General features: G+C 42.1%; 2 protein-coding genes across 3 annotated transcripts in view; one reads left to right on the plus strand and one right to left on the minus strand.

Moving 5' to 3' along the window:
* The window catches only part of PXK (PX domain containing serine/threonine kinase), a 24,803-nt gene extending 13,053 nt beyond the window's left edge, over positions 1-11,750 (plus strand). Inside the window, exons 13-18 of one of the 2 annotated variants that reach the window (XM_009997002.1) lie at positions 1,608-1,656; positions 2,410-2,487; positions 2,910-2,996; positions 3,610-3,679; positions 4,623-4,685; positions 11,270-11,750. In XM_009997002.1, coding sequence (XP_009995304.1) covers positions 1,608-1,656; positions 2,410-2,487; positions 2,910-2,996; positions 3,610-3,679; positions 4,623-4,685; positions 11,270-11,475 — 553 coding nt within the window. In that variant the 3' untranslated portion in view covers positions 11,476-11,750. The remainder of the gene's footprint in view (positions 1-1,607; positions 1,657-2,409; positions 2,488-2,909; positions 2,997-3,609; positions 3,680-4,622; positions 4,686-11,269) is intronic. The other variant, XM_009997003.1, reaches the window with a different exon arrangement.
* Positions 11,751-13,275: 1,525 nt separating this feature from the next.
* The window catches only part of PDHB (pyruvate dehydrogenase (lipoamide) beta), a 6,236-nt gene continuing 2,752 nt past the window's right edge, over positions 13,276-16,759 (minus strand). The window contains exons 2-9 of the mRNA XM_009997034.1: positions 16,674-16,754; positions 16,540-16,602; positions 16,421-16,456; positions 16,046-16,331; positions 15,240-15,350; positions 14,552-14,643; positions 14,064-14,205; positions 13,276-13,662 (exon numbers count right to left, since the gene is read on the minus strand). Of these exons, the coding sequence (XP_009995336.1) occupies positions 13,517-13,662; positions 14,064-14,205; positions 14,552-14,643; positions 15,240-15,350; positions 16,046-16,331; positions 16,421-16,456; positions 16,540-16,602; positions 16,674-16,754 (957 nt within the window). The 3' untranslated portion in view covers positions 13,276-13,516. The remainder of the gene's footprint in view (positions 13,663-14,063; positions 14,206-14,551; positions 14,644-15,239; positions 15,351-16,045; positions 16,332-16,420; positions 16,457-16,539; positions 16,603-16,673; positions 16,755-16,759) is intronic.

The raw sequence follows: 16,759 nt of genomic DNA on the forward strand, positions 1-16,759 counted from the left end.
TGGGGAGAAGCAGGATGAAGAAAGGGAGCAATGTCAGTGCAGGACTGAGCTGGAGATCACACCTGCCTGCAGTGCTGTCCTCCCTGCAGCTGGGAGACAAAATTACCACAGAAATAATCTGCTGTTCCTGTGCTCTGACGTGTCCCCTGTGTGCTGAGTGTAGAACCACAGTTCCTGGGGAGGTTCTTCTGTTTTTTCTTAATACAAGGTGCCAGACTTGACCTTATACATGACAGGTTGTCCACACCTCAATATAGGTCTGATCTCACAGTACACAGACTGCAGTTCATGTACAACATGCTCCAAGATTAGTATTTCCTGGCTTGGGAGAGACACTGTAGGCTTGTCTCAGCCTTCATTTCCTTCTGCTCCTCCCTTCCTGTGCTCTTAAAGGAGGTGGGAAGAGGAAGAATGTGAGTAGGGGAGAAACACCGTAACAAGACTTTGAATACAGGGGTGTCAAAAGATGTTGAAAAAACAATCTGTGCCCAGCTGTATCTGACACATAAAATGTTATGCTACATTCTCTTTCTGCCAATACTCTTCACAACTGTTTTGTGTAGATGTGAAATGCATTTAATGTAATTTAAATACCATATATAACCTATGAACTTGCTTAGTTTTGCAAGGCCTTGCAAGACAATGTAATCAGAAAGGGTTAGAAAAATGCCCTGTAAACAAGGCTGGATGTTTGTGGGTATTTAAAAAGTCTCCTAAATTGGCTTTATATCTGAATTTTTCATAGAATGCTATTCTTATGAGCTTGATTCTAGACTTGAATTTGTTTTCTCTAGTGTTGGCCTGTGATAATTTTCCACAGTAAAAAGCAACAAAAATTTGTGAAATCTTTATCTTGGAGACAAGCTTGAGATCACTTTCTGGGGCAGTTTTCCAGTATGTTCTCAAGAACAAAGTATCTTGAAATGGACTAACCAGTTTATTTTCAGACTACCATTGCCCTCTAGTGTCTTCTGGTTTGGATAGAAAAGAATTAATCATTTATGCTGTGCTGCTGATACTACAGAGGGGAGAGCAAAAATATCAATATTTGCTTTAGTTGCCTTTGCCGAAGTTCAGACAAGAATGCAGATATTTTCAAATATTAAGTTTGCTCACTGATCTTTTAGGTGGACCTTGTTAATGCTAAAAGAACAGTTATGCTAAGAGAGTTTGCCAAAAAAGAGCAATGATTTTGTTTAGGTCAAATTTGAAATAAAGTACCTGGTAATCTTTTGTCATTAAATAAACTATACCTGAAAGGAAAGGGTGTTCTTGCTTTGGGGAAACCCTTCCTTGCCTTTGATATTTGTACCCATTTGCTTCCAAAATACTTCACGTGGTCTTGCTAACTCTGCCATCAGTAGCAGCTACATTCTGAGGGTTGGATGCTGCTCATTTTACAGCTGTGCTTGGAAAATAAAAAGCAGTACATAAAAATCTGTGGAAAAAAAACCCAAGGAGTGGCTTAGAGCTGAGGACAGAGAAGGAAAAGGAAATGGAGGGAGTTAAATGAACAGTACCAGTAGTATTCTTGCTGTGGATCTCCCTGAGTCTTGGGAATAATATTAGTTTGGTTTTTTTTGTGTTTTTTTTTCATCCACTCACAGATTATTCAGTGATGTCCTGCTAACAAATTCGGAGAAACCTCAGTTTAAGGTAGAGTTGAGCACTAATTTGCTGATCTTTGTGGAAGTGCCACGCTGTGGGTAAGCTATTTATCGATAAATAGGGTAGAGGAGAGCTGGCTTTACTTGGCTTTATGGGGATTGCATCAGTATTTTGGACTCCTTTGATGAATTGTACCCAAGAATGTTACATCACCCCTTAGAAGGGGGACACAGTGTGACCCATGTTCAAGTGTAATTCCTGTGCTGGAGCTAATTTGTGACTGGTGGTGGTGCTCTATCTAAGTGGAGGCTGCTAAGTAATGTGGGTCCCTTGCAGTGAGAGGAAACAATTAGCTGAGACCTTTGGAAACTTATTTTGCTGGGTGACACCCTCAGCACATTGTTGCCAGCTCCAGTGCTGGGACTTTCAGAGAGTCACATCTGCTCCCACTGGGGAGCTTCCCTAGAACACTGGAAGGGCATGTGCTGTCTGTGTCCTGTTGCTACCATCTTGGCATTTTAGGGGTGTGACCAGAATATCAAAGTTCACTGTCCCTGTTGTTAAGAGTATCCCTTCCATTATTCAGTGTTTCTTTGTCCTTGCTGTTAGGTCTGTAGCTGGGTTTTGGGTGGAAAACATGCACCTAGAGTCTTCATTTCTCCTTCACTAAGGGAATAGTGTCAGAACTTGGGACTTTAGATGGACAACATAATCAGATGGGTGGTGAGTTTTGAGCAGTGAAGTCATGTTTCCCTTTATTGTGTTTTGTGCTATAATTTCTTTTTCCCCATTCTGTATTAGATTCCTACTAAGCTAAAAGAGGCACTGAAGGCTTCCAAGGAGTGCACAGAAAAACGATTAACAGAAGAACAGAAATTGGTAACGTCTGCATTTCCTTCCTTTATTTCCTACAGACATTCCATTTCCTCTTACCACTTTTACAAGGGGAAAGTGAGTTTTTACTCAGAGTGATTTTGAGTAATAAAGGCTTTCATCAATGGGTTTGATTTCTCTAAAATGTAGTATAAGGAATTGTAGAACAGGTGTTGACTGTGTGGCATTTCACTGTTTTAAGTGATGCAGCTTCACAGCCAGTGGCTTCTAAATCAAAGGATCATTTTAGCTGCACTATCAGGCTCCATCCTCTACCAGCAACAGTAAAGATAAAAAATAAAAATGAAAAAATAAAACTTAGCATGTCATGTGACTGCAGTGTGTTTTCCTGCACCTCAAACATGTGCCTTTTCTGAGAACATTTAAGCTCATGGTTTTTTTTTTTCTGTTTTCCCTTTGATCTAAAGATTCACCAGCACAGAAGGCTGACAAGAGCTCAATCTCATCATGGCTCTGAAGAAGAAAAAAAGAAAAGGAAAATCTTAGCACGAAAAGTAAGTGTCCTTTAAATAGGTTTCTCACACAGAAAAAGACATGTATCTTTTTTGAATGTTTAGCATGCACAGCCACAGGTATGTTTGCCTGTTCTTTCCTGTGTGTTTCTGTACTACTTCTAGATTATTTTCACTTCTGTAGCTAATCAATACACTAAGGAGTTTAAGTTACAGTGGTAGCTGACTTGCATGTTGGTTTAACCTTCTTGAGGTGACTGCATGAAAACAGGCTTGGTTAACACCTCATACAGAGATGACAGCCTGTGCTGCTTCCTGCTGTTTGTTGAGGGCATTGGAGTCTTTTTCAGTCTGCTCCTGCAGCATGATGTCTTTCTCTTTCTTTTCATGGGTCAGTTTTCTGCCTTTCCCTTGTGGTCAGAGGACACTGGAGATGCCCTCCCTGATCTCCTGGAAATACTTGAGTACTTGAGCATAGAACAGCCCTGCTGTTGCTGTCATCATGGCAGCACATTTTGGGTGTGGGAAGAGGGATATCGAGCATTGATAAACCTTGTGTGATAGAGTGGATGGCTGTTGCTGTGTGTCACTTCAGTCCTTATCATGGAAAGCATTTCTTCATTCCCATCTTCCATTTCCTTTGCTCTTTTTTAAGAAGTCAAAACGTTCTGCCTATGAAAGTGGGGAAGAACACTCAGCAAAATACAGCAACTCCAATAACTCAGGTAACTACAGAGAGAAGAGCTTGCTTCTACACTGCTATGTCAATGTTTTTTGCTGTTGCTGTCATTTTCTTGCCTAAAAGATCCAGGGTCACCATCAGTTTATACATTAATATTGGGGTATCAGAGCCTAATATTTTGAGTACTTAATAATTGCTAAGTCAAGGGCTGAAAAATATTGCCAGTGTTAGATTTTCAGCTGCCTAATATAAAGCAATATGTCCTTTCTTCTGTACCCTTTCCTCCAAAACCATCAGTCTCTTCATTCAGTTTGACATTTGAGTGGAGTAATAACAAAATCCATTATTTGGGCCATTTATGAATGCAGCCGTTGGGCAGAAACTCCATGGTGATCTGTATTCTATAGTAAGGTGTTGAGATGAATGAGAAAATGATCTTCAATTGCTGCTTCAGTGCCAAATTCTAGAACAACAGAGCCTTTGACAGGTCTTCATTTAGTTAAAAAGAATGATTGGTACTACCAAAGAGTTTTACAGAGTTGACCTGCCTGGCTAAAATGTGTCCAAAAGCAGCTTATTGTCAGATACCAGAGTAACTTGTGGAGTACAGGAACTGACTGAAAATCATCTTTTGGAAGGAGAAATGAGGTGCCAACCATGCAGTGGCACAAGTCTTAAGGAGAACAGAAGTTGGATGCTGAAATCCAACAGCCTAAGCAACAGAAAAGAAGTGTTTCCCCTTGAGGAATGCTGTTGAGTGCACTGCTTCTGTGTTTGGACCTCTTCTGGTACTGTGAAGTGTCCCCGTTCAGATCAGGTCTGAGTGGCACTGTTTGTATGAATGGGAATCTTTTTCCCAAGATTTAAGTGGAAGCAGGATTGGATCTTCAGTCAATAAAGTTGGCTTGTCTCCAACAATCTGTCTTGTCTGACTGTGTTGAATTTTCACATCACAGCTTTAGTTACTAGACTGTTGTTTTGTTTAGCAGGCTCTGGGGCGAGTTCCCCATTAACATCTCCATCATCCCCCACTCCACCCTCCACAGCAGGTAAGTTCAAGAGTCATTACAGTGTTTGTCTTTATCTTTGTTTTTCCTTCACCCATCCCCAAAACTGTGGGTGTTATTCCCAAGGATGGTTAAGGGATGCTGGTTTTCAAGGATGGAACACAGAGATTACATTCATCTTCTGTCAGCCTGAGTGTTGGCATTTACCCTCTTTTGAGGGCCTCATAGGGAACCTTTTAATACTGTTCTTTTTCATTTAATAACCTTTCTTGAGATATATGTGATGTGATTTATCCATAGAGTGTTAAGTGCTTACTTCAAAGTCTGTATTGCTCCAGCTTTACCTGTGCTGCTACTTTCCAGACATTTTCTGGCCCTTAGGTTGCAATATGCATTTGTTCTGGTGTTAATGGTCTGTTGACTCCAAAGTACTGTTTGTTGATCCCTTGTTTTTCTGAATTGTCTCTGTACACCTGTACTGCTGTGCTGGAGTTTCAGAAGTTTTGGGTGTAACAAATTCAGTGACTTAGACTGCCTAAGCCCTGTTCTGCTACAGAGCAGAAGTGCTAGCACCAGGAGAACTGGTAGGAACAAGTCAGAAACTGATTTGGCTTAGAAATAATATCTTGATTATTTTTGGCCAGTTCCCACTTCCAGTTTGCTGGGTAGTTTTGCTAGGACACGTGGCGGGAAGTGGTGAAGAATCTGCTTGAGTTGGTGATAGAAATGCTCATGAAAATTTGATTACAGATCTGAATCTTGAGCATTAACAGGCATGTTAATGGTCTGAAGGGCTAGAAGAGGAGCACTGGCAAGCATTTAACAGTAAAGGTGTTAAAGGAATATATTTCAGGAAGGGAAGCAGTCCATGGCATTGCTGTTTGTTACCGTGACTCATGCCATGATTCCTGGTCCCAGGAACTTTCTACACAGCACAACTTGTTAATTGAAGCCATGCAATCAAATTTGTGTTTGCTGCGGATGGTCTTTCATAGGAGGCTGCAGTCTGTGAAGCAGCTGAAATAAGTCATGCTGAAATTCAAATTGGTCGTTTCTCCTTCAAGCTGAGGGTATGTCGAAGTGTGTATTTCATGAATTAACTTCTCCCAGTTAGTCTAAACAAGAAGATTGCTGTTATGGTGTTGCACAGTAACAGGGCTGTTTTCTGGGTGCACTGCACTTAGCTGGAGGGTTTATTTCACATTCTGAATGCTTTAAAAGGGAAAGCAGCTTAAAATGCAAAGGAAAACCTTATGCCTCTAAGATGGACAGATGTGTAGAAACGATTTTCTTTCTGCAATGCAATTAATGTTCCTGACCTTTTAACTTTAAAACATGTTAACCAGATTGAAAGCTTTTTCAAGTTTTGAGCATATAATGCAGGTTTATGTGTAGAGGTGGCTCAAATGTCTCAGAATGGCTGAAGTTTGGGCTCAAAACTTGGCTGTTGTTCAAACTACACTGTCAGTGTCAGTCATCCTGCTGCCATGTGTTCATGGTGACGCCTGGTGACAGCCTGCTCTGACACAGTGCACCTCAGTGCTGCCTTCACGATGGGAAGTGCTTTAGTGTGCTGATGGCATCCATGCATTTGATTAGGTGTAAAGGCAAGTGTCATCATTTCAGGAATGCTATTGTGAGTAGAATACATAGAAGAAACTTCAGATATTAGCTCTAAGAGAAAGCTAGTGGGCTTGATTCCCCCCCCAACAATGTTGTAGTTTTAGCTGTTCTTAGCAACTATGCTACTGGTGACTTGGTGAAAGCCTTACTGGCCCCACGGGAGGACTTTCTTTGTGACAACTGATGGATCTATAGCTTGTATCTCTCTCTTCCAGTTTCCGTGTACTTGCTAACAATATTTACATCTAAACCAAAATTGCTTGTGGGTATCAGTGTGGTGAGGTGACTCTCAGAAAGGGAATGAAGCTTTTTGGTTTGGTTGTGGTTGTGTTAGAATCGTGGCATGCCAAAGCATGTTGCTGGTGTGATACCATGGCAGAGTGAAGGCTGGCATGGAAAAGTGTAGCCAACAGAAGCTCTTGCCCTCTCCTGGCCTGTAACCAACCAAATCAATGTAGTATGTGGGTACGTGTAGTGCCAGAGACACTGCCCAGAGGGCTCCAAGCTGATATGCCTGGAGGAAGTAATCTCTTTAAAGAGGTTTCTCACATGTTGAAACATGCTTTGTCTCTGAGTAGAGGCTTTGAGAGACTTAATTTGCAGTAGAGTGTTTGGTATAGTCAGTGCAAGACACACTAAGAAAGAAAATGATCACTGGCTTTAGCTGTCTTTGTAATGATAGCTGCAACTGTAGGATTGAATGCATAACTTTGAGGGGAAGGGTAATCCAGGCTCTCATGGCCTTTTCTTATTAACTAGGATGTTTTGGGCTGGTTTGGTTGCAGATATTTGGCTAAATATAATCTTTGGAATACATTGTTTAGATTGTGACAAATGATCCTAATGGAACTTCCCGTATTTCTGACCTTCTCCCTTGAATGTTTGATTCTTTTTTCTCCACTTGCACAAGTCTTTGCAGTCCAGAAAGTCTGGTGTTTGTCTTTGTGGCTAGGAGCTGTGCTAGGATCAGAAAGGATGCAGAACACTGTCATATGGGGTTTTTAAACTTCACTGCATCTTCTCTGAATGCAGTAAGCCCAGAAAATACCGGTGAGCTCCTTTACGATAAAGTGCTGGTTTTGCTTCCCTGCTGGAATAAAAGTGAGAGAGTTGTAGCTATAGTTTTCTGTGTCAGTTGTTCTGAATCCTTCAGTATGACACACGGTTTATAGACACCCATATGGTGCATCTTTTCTGCTCTTCACCTTTATGGAAGACAAAGTGACTGCTTTAGCAAGTGCTGTTCTTGGGTGTGTCTGGTTCATGGAGTGTAAGTGTAACTACAGGTGCTAACACGGCAGGGAGTGTTCCTTGAACTGAATGGATTTCGTCTTCTATGGCTAATCTTCCTGCAGATTTCTTGCTAAATCTCTAAATGCACTTTAATCCTGTAAAGCTAGAATTCTGGCATGTGCAACTGAAAGCATGTGTGTTGTATTTGTTCATGAAGAATAATGATGCTTCTAGCATGGAAAATTGTGGTTCGTTATTCAGAATCAAAGCTTTGTATACTTAAGATGAAACAGTCAATCTGCTGCCCTCATATTTGTCAGTGAATAAGAATGTCTTGATTTTTGTACTAACTTTTCAGCTAACAGTATCTGTTGTTCTCACTTTGACACGAGAGCCAGTTGATTAACTTGTGTCCTCTCTCTTTCTCTGCTGTCTTCAATAGAGCATGCATCATTTTGAACGTGAATTTTCGGAAAAGTAAGCTAATGCTGATTTATCTCTTTAAAGATGCTCTGTTTCTGGATGGGAAAGTTGAATGGAAATCTTGAACTTGCTTAGTATTGGGAGGGAATAGAATAAAAAAAGATCTGAATGTTGTTATGGATTATTTTAATGAAATACAGCATCTTTAAAAACTCTATCACTAAAATGATTTTCTTTGTTTGCATCCCGTTCTCAGCCAAGTTTTTAATGCTGTTTGCACAATAACTGTCACTTTAAATTCATAATTAAGTTTTTGTTTCAATTCAGGCATCAAGTTTACAGCATCTGATTTACTTCCTATTCCTTTTAACACACTCTCTTAACAAAAATGTCCCTGTAAAAAAACCTTGGTAAGTTCTTGTTTGAGTGTTTTATTCTTACAACTGCATGAATGGGTTAAATGTGTGTTTGCAGGCAACTTCTTCCAACATAGGTATTGGTAAGGTCTAGTTATAACTGAGAACTTCTCTCAAATGTTTTTTTCTAGTAAATACAGGAAAATATCTCACTGTTGGACAGAACAAATTAATCCATAGATGGGTACACCAGGGTGAACTAACATTTCCTTTGAACCACTCGTGTCGAGAAGGGAAGGTCATCTTGGTTTTGATTGACTAATGGAAATTAATTTATTTGAAGATTTTCAGAACCACTCTCTTAGTTAATGGGTTCAATAAGTAATGCTCATAGCTAGTCAGATATCATCCTAAAAACAACGTGTATTTATGTTTTAAGGCAGAGCTCAGGTGTTCAGAGTATCATTGTCCGTAATCAGACTCCCAGGAGTTTCACTGTGTGGAATTTAAGCAATTTCCTGGAAAGAAGGTGGCCTCTCCTCCTACTTTCCCTGTCTTTTCTGACCCCCTCGTAAAATAACCAGACCAACCTTTGAAGATAGCACATGGAATATTGACCTAATAATACTTAGTGATCCAAGATCACTTTGTTGCTTTTTTTGCCCCTCTCTCTGTCAAATGTGTACCTTCCTTCATTTCAATGTTACCATTGTGTTTATATTCCAGAGTCCTGGCCATTTTCATGGTCATTCTCTACTGCATCTTGCACAACTACCTGCATAGCCTCTTCAGCTTCACCTTGCATTTCCAGCCAAAAATCTTGCCTTTGTTCTCTGCAGTTCTTGGATCTCTTTCAAGCTATTTCATTTATGATGAGCTGATCTTGGCTCTTTTACAGCAGTTCATCTGATCAGTTTGGGATAGGTTGGTTTGCCAGTCCTACGGTGTTCTGCTCTGGCTGCTTTAACCACAAAAGTGGTTGCTTTAACTGTCCTTGGACTTGTTCTTCTGTGGAAAAAGTGTCAAGGTTTGCTTTGCTGCAGCCTGCTGGCAATCTCTGAACACATGAGGATCAGCAGGGCTCTAACCTAGGGGATGGTTTTACAGTCTTTCTAATAATAAATGGACTTACATCTCTGGCTAGTGTAAAAAGTAGATTTGGGTAAGTTAGATGGCCCCAAGACACTAGTAGCAACTTACTTCAGTTTGTGCTGACACTGTGTAATGCTTTGGTAACTGAAGAGAACAGTTGATCCACATGTAACAGGCACGTTAGGTTGTTTCAGCTGGTCTCTGGTATTTCTACTAGGACTTGAGTGTTTCCTGTGGAAGGGAGAAGAGGAAGATGAGCCCAATATATACTTCCATGTTTTGTTGTCAGAGAAGGTGATTTTCATGCCAATGACAATTTCTCCTGAAGAGCTGGAAGTGCTGCAATCACAGCATATAGTGGTAACACACACTAGTAGGATGGAATGCTTTGTGTGAATACTCTGCATTTTCAGCTTGCTCCTACATGGGAGAAGTCTCTCTTCAAAGATCAGCACAAATAGAAAACGAGACAGCTCTCAGTTATGACTTTCACCTTATTAATTACTTTGTCTATTAGTAGTTAGTCTGAGAGCAAGTGTTAGTTAGGAATTGAGAGAGAAGAGCACAGAGAACTCTTTCTGCTTTTTTTTGGTGGCTGAGCTTAATCCTTCATCAAATACCTCTTGTGTCTTGGTGCCATGTTCTTTAACTACCTGGTATATTCTAACTTCATAGCAAGAAGTTCTGCCTCAGTAACCACAGTCTCTTGGTTGGCCTCATGTTTTGTGTTGTATCATAGTTTTTGCCACTCAACAGCACATTCCTCTTTGTAGACTGAAACTACCAAAAGCAAGTGGTGCTTCCTTTTTTACTGTAGGTGCCATCTGTCTCTCTCCAGTCTTACACTACGGAATAACTTAGGATCTAGATGATCATAAGTTAAAATTCAATGTTGCATAGTTCTAAGATATTAATCATTATGCCCATGCTCATTCCAGAATATATGAGACAACACAGGGACATTATTCCCCACATTACTGCAAATGCCCCCTTCACCTGGATGTCCTGTGCAACAGCAAGGGGTCACCTCTGAAGTACTTTGCTTACTCAAACATGGATCTTGGATTATACTTGTGTAGAAATGATGGAGTAAAGATCAGGGTGTTTGGGAGAGCTGTTTGGGGCAAGCAAGGCCACCTGCCTGGATCTGAGCTGCCAGGAAACACTTCCACACAGGCCCTCGCTGCTGGGCCAGTGCCTGCAGGCAGTGCTGTGGGCTCTGGCTTCCCAGAGTCAGGACATGGAGGCATGATGTGGCTGTGACTGGGATAAAAAGGGACAGAGGGCCAAGGTGACTGGTGGGAGCATGAGAGGCAGGCAAGTGGTGTGAGTGCTAGATGGTTGTGATTCCTTCTCCCTGTGAAGCATTTATTGCAACACATTCGGATAAAGTCTGACAGTGCTGTGGAAGTGGGACACGCTTTCAGAAAACTCTATCTGCAGTTAGTACTTTAAAAATAGAATATAATCTGACAAAGCAGGCATCACAAATATTATAATGACCTGGTCCTTTGTAAGAATGAAAGTTAGTAATGTACATATGAACAGGTGGTAAAGAGTTGCTTATAGTCTTTGTTCATGACCCAGAGAGCAAACTGCTACACTGGGGCAAAGAAACCGAAGCTGGGAAGTCCTGTTAAGTGATCTCCATTTTCCTTAGTGCAAGATCACATTTGAGTCATGTTTTGCATCCCCAAGTACTGAGGCACTTCAGGCTGCATTTCAGAGGTGTCTCAGATGACACGACTCACCTGCAGATAGAGGGATCTGGTCACTGTGGCTTTTCTCACCTGTTCTGTTCTTCACCCTCCATTGGCATTCAAGGAATGACATGACTAGTACAGGACTGCCCAAGTCCAGCCAAGAGCATAATCAAACTACATCTTCTCTCCTCAACAGGAGCATCGTTGATACCCCCAGCACCACCACCACCTCCCGTGCCACCAGCAGCTCCTCCTCCAAGAGCAGAGGTGCCAACGCAGCCAAGCCTGCAGCCTGACGTCAGTGCAAGCCGAGGAGCCTTACTCAGCTCCATCCAAAACTTTCAGAAAGGAACTCTGAAGAAAACACAGACCTGTGACTACAGTGCTCCCAGGATCAGCTGAGGCCACTGGTCACACCAGGATTGAATTCCCTCTTCCCTCCTGTGCTGTCTTGGAACAAGACCCTCCAGACCAGAGACTGATCCACCAGCCCATTGTGCTGTAGCACCTATTACCCTGATTTCAGCTTTTCTTGAGCAGCAGCACCAGCCTGTCTGGATTGTGGTGCTGTGTTAAGTACTCCATTCTTTACTTGGTTTCAAGAACTTTGTTCTCTAGCTTCAGCTTCAGGGGAACAGCAACTTCTACATGGCTGAACAAAAACCTGAGAATAGGAATGACCACGATGATGGTGAAGAATGCATTTTGTTTTTCTAGCTCTATTTCACCCCATTTTCCAATGACAGGAATGTAGTTCTAGTTTGCTTAGTTTTTCCAGAACTTTTCATGCAGTTGTAACTCATCTTAGTTCTTGCTGCACTGAATCAGTAAGTTGGTGTTTTTTTTATTTTTAGATAATCCAACACCCTCCCTCCCCCAACCCTTAGTGTACTGCACAGGTGAGGGAACTGGAGAATTAAATCTTATTCCCACTATATTTGCTGGTGGAGTAAAAATGCTGTTTGATTAAACTTGTCTAAATGGACATCCTACCTGTAACTCTAAGGGGAAGTGTTTTTAAATGAGGAACCAGTTGAAATGGGAGTTAATAGGGCACTGGGATATTATTCATGATTTAGTTAAATGCAAAGTTACTTCAAGTTAATTCTACAGCTTAAACTTTATTGAAAGATCCTTTTTGATTAAAAAAAAAAACTTAAACAAATTGCACTTTAAAGGATTATAGATAATCCATTTTTTAAATTCAAGTACATCAGTGTTTGTTACTATGCAGAGAATGTCTGTACAAAGTTTCATGTAACCTGTGATACTCGGTCCTTTTTATTAAAATGTTAATGGAATTCCTTCAGCAGTGTGGTGGTGGGTATATCCAGCTGGGATTTCACCTGCAGGCCAGACTTCCTAAGAATCCAGCAGCACTTCTCCTAAAAGGAATACAGTGAAGGGCATCCCTGGTCCTTGACTGAAATAGGACCCAAGCTTTTTTTGTCTACTTACAGAGTAAGTATCACCTCTGCAGCAGGTCAGGGGCTGTGGAGTCAGTGACACTGCACAGACTCCTGGCAGCTTCCACTCTGTACCCAGAGCTGCTGAGCAAGGCCTGGCAGGGCTCCTGCTGCCTGTCAGGACTGGCCCCCCAGCTAAACCCTGCCATGTGGTGGCCTGTCTGGAGGCTGCTGCCAGGCTTTCCCAGCTCATCAAGCATGATCGGTGCTGCTGCTGCAGACCCAGGCCTCCCTGTGTCTGGATACAATAACTTACTTTGCACTGTAGGAACTGTAGTTTGACCCTGCCACTGTTAGCCCACGTGTTGAGTTGAAAAAAATAATAATACATAAAGCAAAGCATCTGGACAGGTACTTTTTTATCACTGTATGTGGTAGCTAGTGAAGAAAAATTCAGTAGTGCTTCCCACCACATACTGATCTTTGTGTGCAGAAGCTTCCCTGACTGAGCAGAGTGCTCCTCAAACTGAACACACCAGCCACCCCTTAGCCCATACTCTTGAGGCCACGTTGTGCAGGCACCTGCACTTCACTGAATGGAAAAGCAAGGCTTCACTCACTCCAGTTTCATCATTCACCTTTAATAAGCCTTGTGGCCACGGGCTCCTGGAGAGCTGCAGAGCACATTCCCAGGCTGGACTTCTGCTCACTGCAGTTCATCACTCAGCCACTACTACAGGCAGTTTAACACAAGCCAAGCAGAAACAGAAGGATGTTTTTTTTTATCCCTCACTCTGAATTTAGAATTTTTTCTCCACATACAATAGCACTAACCCACCTGCATGGTTAACAAACAAGCATTACCACATTGTTGCTTATACGAACTGTGGCTGAGAGGGTCACCCCATATAAATATTCTGGGAGGCAACTTTCCCCACTGTACAAAAGTTCATGGAGTTATACAACAAAGTTATGCACACGACTTGCCCTACACCATTGATACTTTTTAAAGCAAGACTTTAAAACGTATTTACAGCTTAGATATTCAAAGCTTTCTTCACTGCAAATATGATATCCTTCACTTGAGGGATGCAGTTATCTTCTAAAATTTTTGCATAAGGCATAGGCACATCTGCACCGGTCACACGCACAGCTGGAGCATCCAAGTAGTTAAAGGCAGATCCTGGAACAGAAGACAGTTGTCAGGTTGCCATGCACGGTGATTTTCTCTCAAATTCAGAATATAATATTTACACAATTTTGTTCCTGTAGGTCTAATATTCCAGAGTTAAACGAGCAGTTCCTACTCATTTATCTTAATGTACTATGGTTTAGACAAAAAACTATCATCCTGCTTCTCACATGGTCAAGTTCCTGGGATAAGAGTTACTTGCAACAGAATATGATCTGGATCCACCTGTGAAAGCCTCTAGAGCAAGACAGGTAGGCTCAGAACTCCTCAGATACAAAATTCTACTTTGTCTTCATCTGGCTTTATCAAGAAGCCATGAGGATTCACACTAGAGATGTGCATATTTATGTATTTAGACTAGACATGTAGCCATGTACTGCAGGACTCTCTACCTTCCATGATCCTGGCACAGATTTCAGCTCCTACTCCAAACTGTGGCCAACCTCCTTCTACAGTGACAAGATGGTTTGTCTTTACAACACTGGCTTCCACTGTTTCAATGTCCATTGGTCGAATGGTTCGCATATTTATTACCTAAGATAAAAAAAACCACAAAGGGGATTGAGTTTTGTCCTTTAGCACTCTGACTTTCAAGACAAGACTAGTTAATAAAATTTCTGACTTTTTATCCTGGCAGAGACTGTGCAGAACAGTTCCTGGTGGCTCTCAGAAGTCACTCTGAAAATTATTAGCAGTTCTGCCTTAGTTTTCTGCTGGAAAGGACATGAAATCCGTGTGCTTTACTTACTGACTGTTAAGGCATTTACCAACAGAAGAAGCTTGTAGTTACAACACTGAAGTTTTGCACAAACTGAACCAGAAGACCCTCCTGCTTTTCTCCCCTCCAGGTAAAGAGAAAACCAACAGCACCCCCACCCACCTCACACTCTACACCTTCTTTAGCAAGTACAGCAGCTGCTTCCAAACAGTGGCCAACGGGTCTTGAGTGTGACACTAACGTAACGTGAGTTCCTAGGACAGAAGCAAGTGTTAAAAAAAAAATTCCATCAGTTTAATATTTAAAGCTTTTTCCTGGACCTCAGGCTCCTTTCAAGTTAATATTATGATTTAAGTTTGTTAAAATTTAGTATTCTACAGCCATATGTGGCATGAAGAGTGGCAGAGAAAGACTTTATGAAGATGCAACTTTACTCTCTAATTCAGGGAACTGAGGAAATACTTAATACATTTTTCAGATTATCTTATTCAAACATTGATATAATTCAGTGGTAAATTCTAAGCAAACAGACTGAAATATTGCAGTACTCTCTTCTGTGTTCTTGACAAAAAATACATACTAAGGTGAGGAAAAGTTTTTGAGACATCTCCACACTAAGGAACAGATCTTTTGGAAAGATACTGTTTTAGATGAGATACAGAGAATCAAGTAACTTTTCTTTATGTGGGCAACAATTAAGTATATTACAAGATAAAATAACACTGGAATACTTTAAGATTTGAGGTATTTTCCTGTGCCCCATGACAGCAGCATTCTGAATAGCTAAGAGGTTAAAAAAAGTCCCTGAGCAGTTTGGTTAATAAGGAAACAAACTATATTCTCAGCTTACCTTGTCTTTCTATTTTAGCTTTTCCAATTGGGACAACAAATTCCTTTGATTGTGCCTGTTCAGACAATTCAAAGGGAACACCATACAGTAATTCATTTTCCAGCATCACAACTAGAAGAAAACATACTTGGATTAATGTGTACATCTGCAGGCAGAGGAGTGTGCTGATGTTTAATGGTACTGCAGCAGACTGGCTCAAGATACCAAGCCCCTCTAGGCAACAAGGACTTCAGCATGTTTGCAGAGGCAATTAAAAGCAAATCAGAGTCTACTTCAATGGTGAATTACTTTAAAAATTGTCTATAATTAAGTCTTAAATGAAATCAGATATATAACTTTTGGTACATCATGGTAGAATCACTGGTTTTGGACGCAAAACCAAAGACCTTTCTATGTTTCTGAGAAATCAAGACTGCCTTGCTTTTCATTAATGCCATTCTGGATTTATCCATGTCATGGACTGTCAGAATGAGTTTCACAGACACTGCACAGGCAGGAGCTCCTCCTTTAAACCCCATTATGATCTCTTCATAAATGCTGCCTGTGAGGTTCCTGATTGGTACCAAAGTGGCACTGAAGACACACAACTGGCACATCAGCCTAGTGCAAAGCCTGTCAGGAACTAGCTGAGTACCTGAAACAATACTTCTGTGCCTCTGTGAGTACCCTACAGCTGCAGTGAAGCAACCTTAAGTGTTTTAGGTTGCAACAACACTTTTTTATGGTTTCAAATGGGGCAGGAAGGGCAGACAGACATTCCTTTCAGGATGGAGTGCTGGGTGTTGCTGTGATCTGCCTGTGTTCACCTGGATTATCGTCCCGGATTGCTGCTTTCAGCAGCCCTTTGGCATCCTCTGAGCTCCAGGGGCTGACCACTTTCAGGCCGGGGCAGTGCCCGTACCAAGCAGCGAAGCACTGGGAATGCTGAGCAGCCACTCCTGCCGACGCCCCGTTGGGACCCCGGAAAACGATGGGAACGCTGATGGCTCCTGCTGACATGTAACAGGTCTTGGCAGCAGAGTTTATCACCTGGTCAATTGCTTGCATGGAGAAGTTGAACGTCATGAATTCGCACACCGGTCTCAACCCTGCCTATTAAAGATAGTAAAATACAGATGAGTGTGTTTTCATGTTAAACAACAAAAAGCTCCAGCGTTGCAGTGGGAGGGACATTTACAAACCATCGCGGCTCCCACGGCGATTCCTGCAAAGCCCATCTGGAAGAGAAGGAAAGCAGGGATCAGGAGAGGGGCAGCAGCTGGTGCAGGGACAGCCGGGGGGGCAGACAGCGCAGCCTCACCTCCGAGATCGGGGTGTCCATCACCCTCTTGTCCCCGTACTTCTTCCAGAGGCCCCTGGAGATCTGCAGGGCAGGGGGGAGGAGTCAGGCCCGGCCCCAGGCCCCTTCCCGGCCCGCTAACGGCACCCACGCACCTTGTAGGCGCCATCGTACTGGGCCACCTCCTCGCCCAGCAGGAAGACGCGCTCGTCCCGCTCCAGCTCCTCATCCAGCGCCTGGT

This window comes from Chaetura pelagica, unplaced genomic scaffold (assembly GCF_000747805.2).
Source record: "Chaetura pelagica isolate M959 unplaced genomic scaffold, ChaPel_1.0 scaffold364, whole genome shotgun sequence".
Classification (NCBI taxonomy): domain Eukaryota; kingdom Metazoa; phylum Chordata; class Aves; order Apodiformes; family Apodidae; genus Chaetura; species Chaetura pelagica.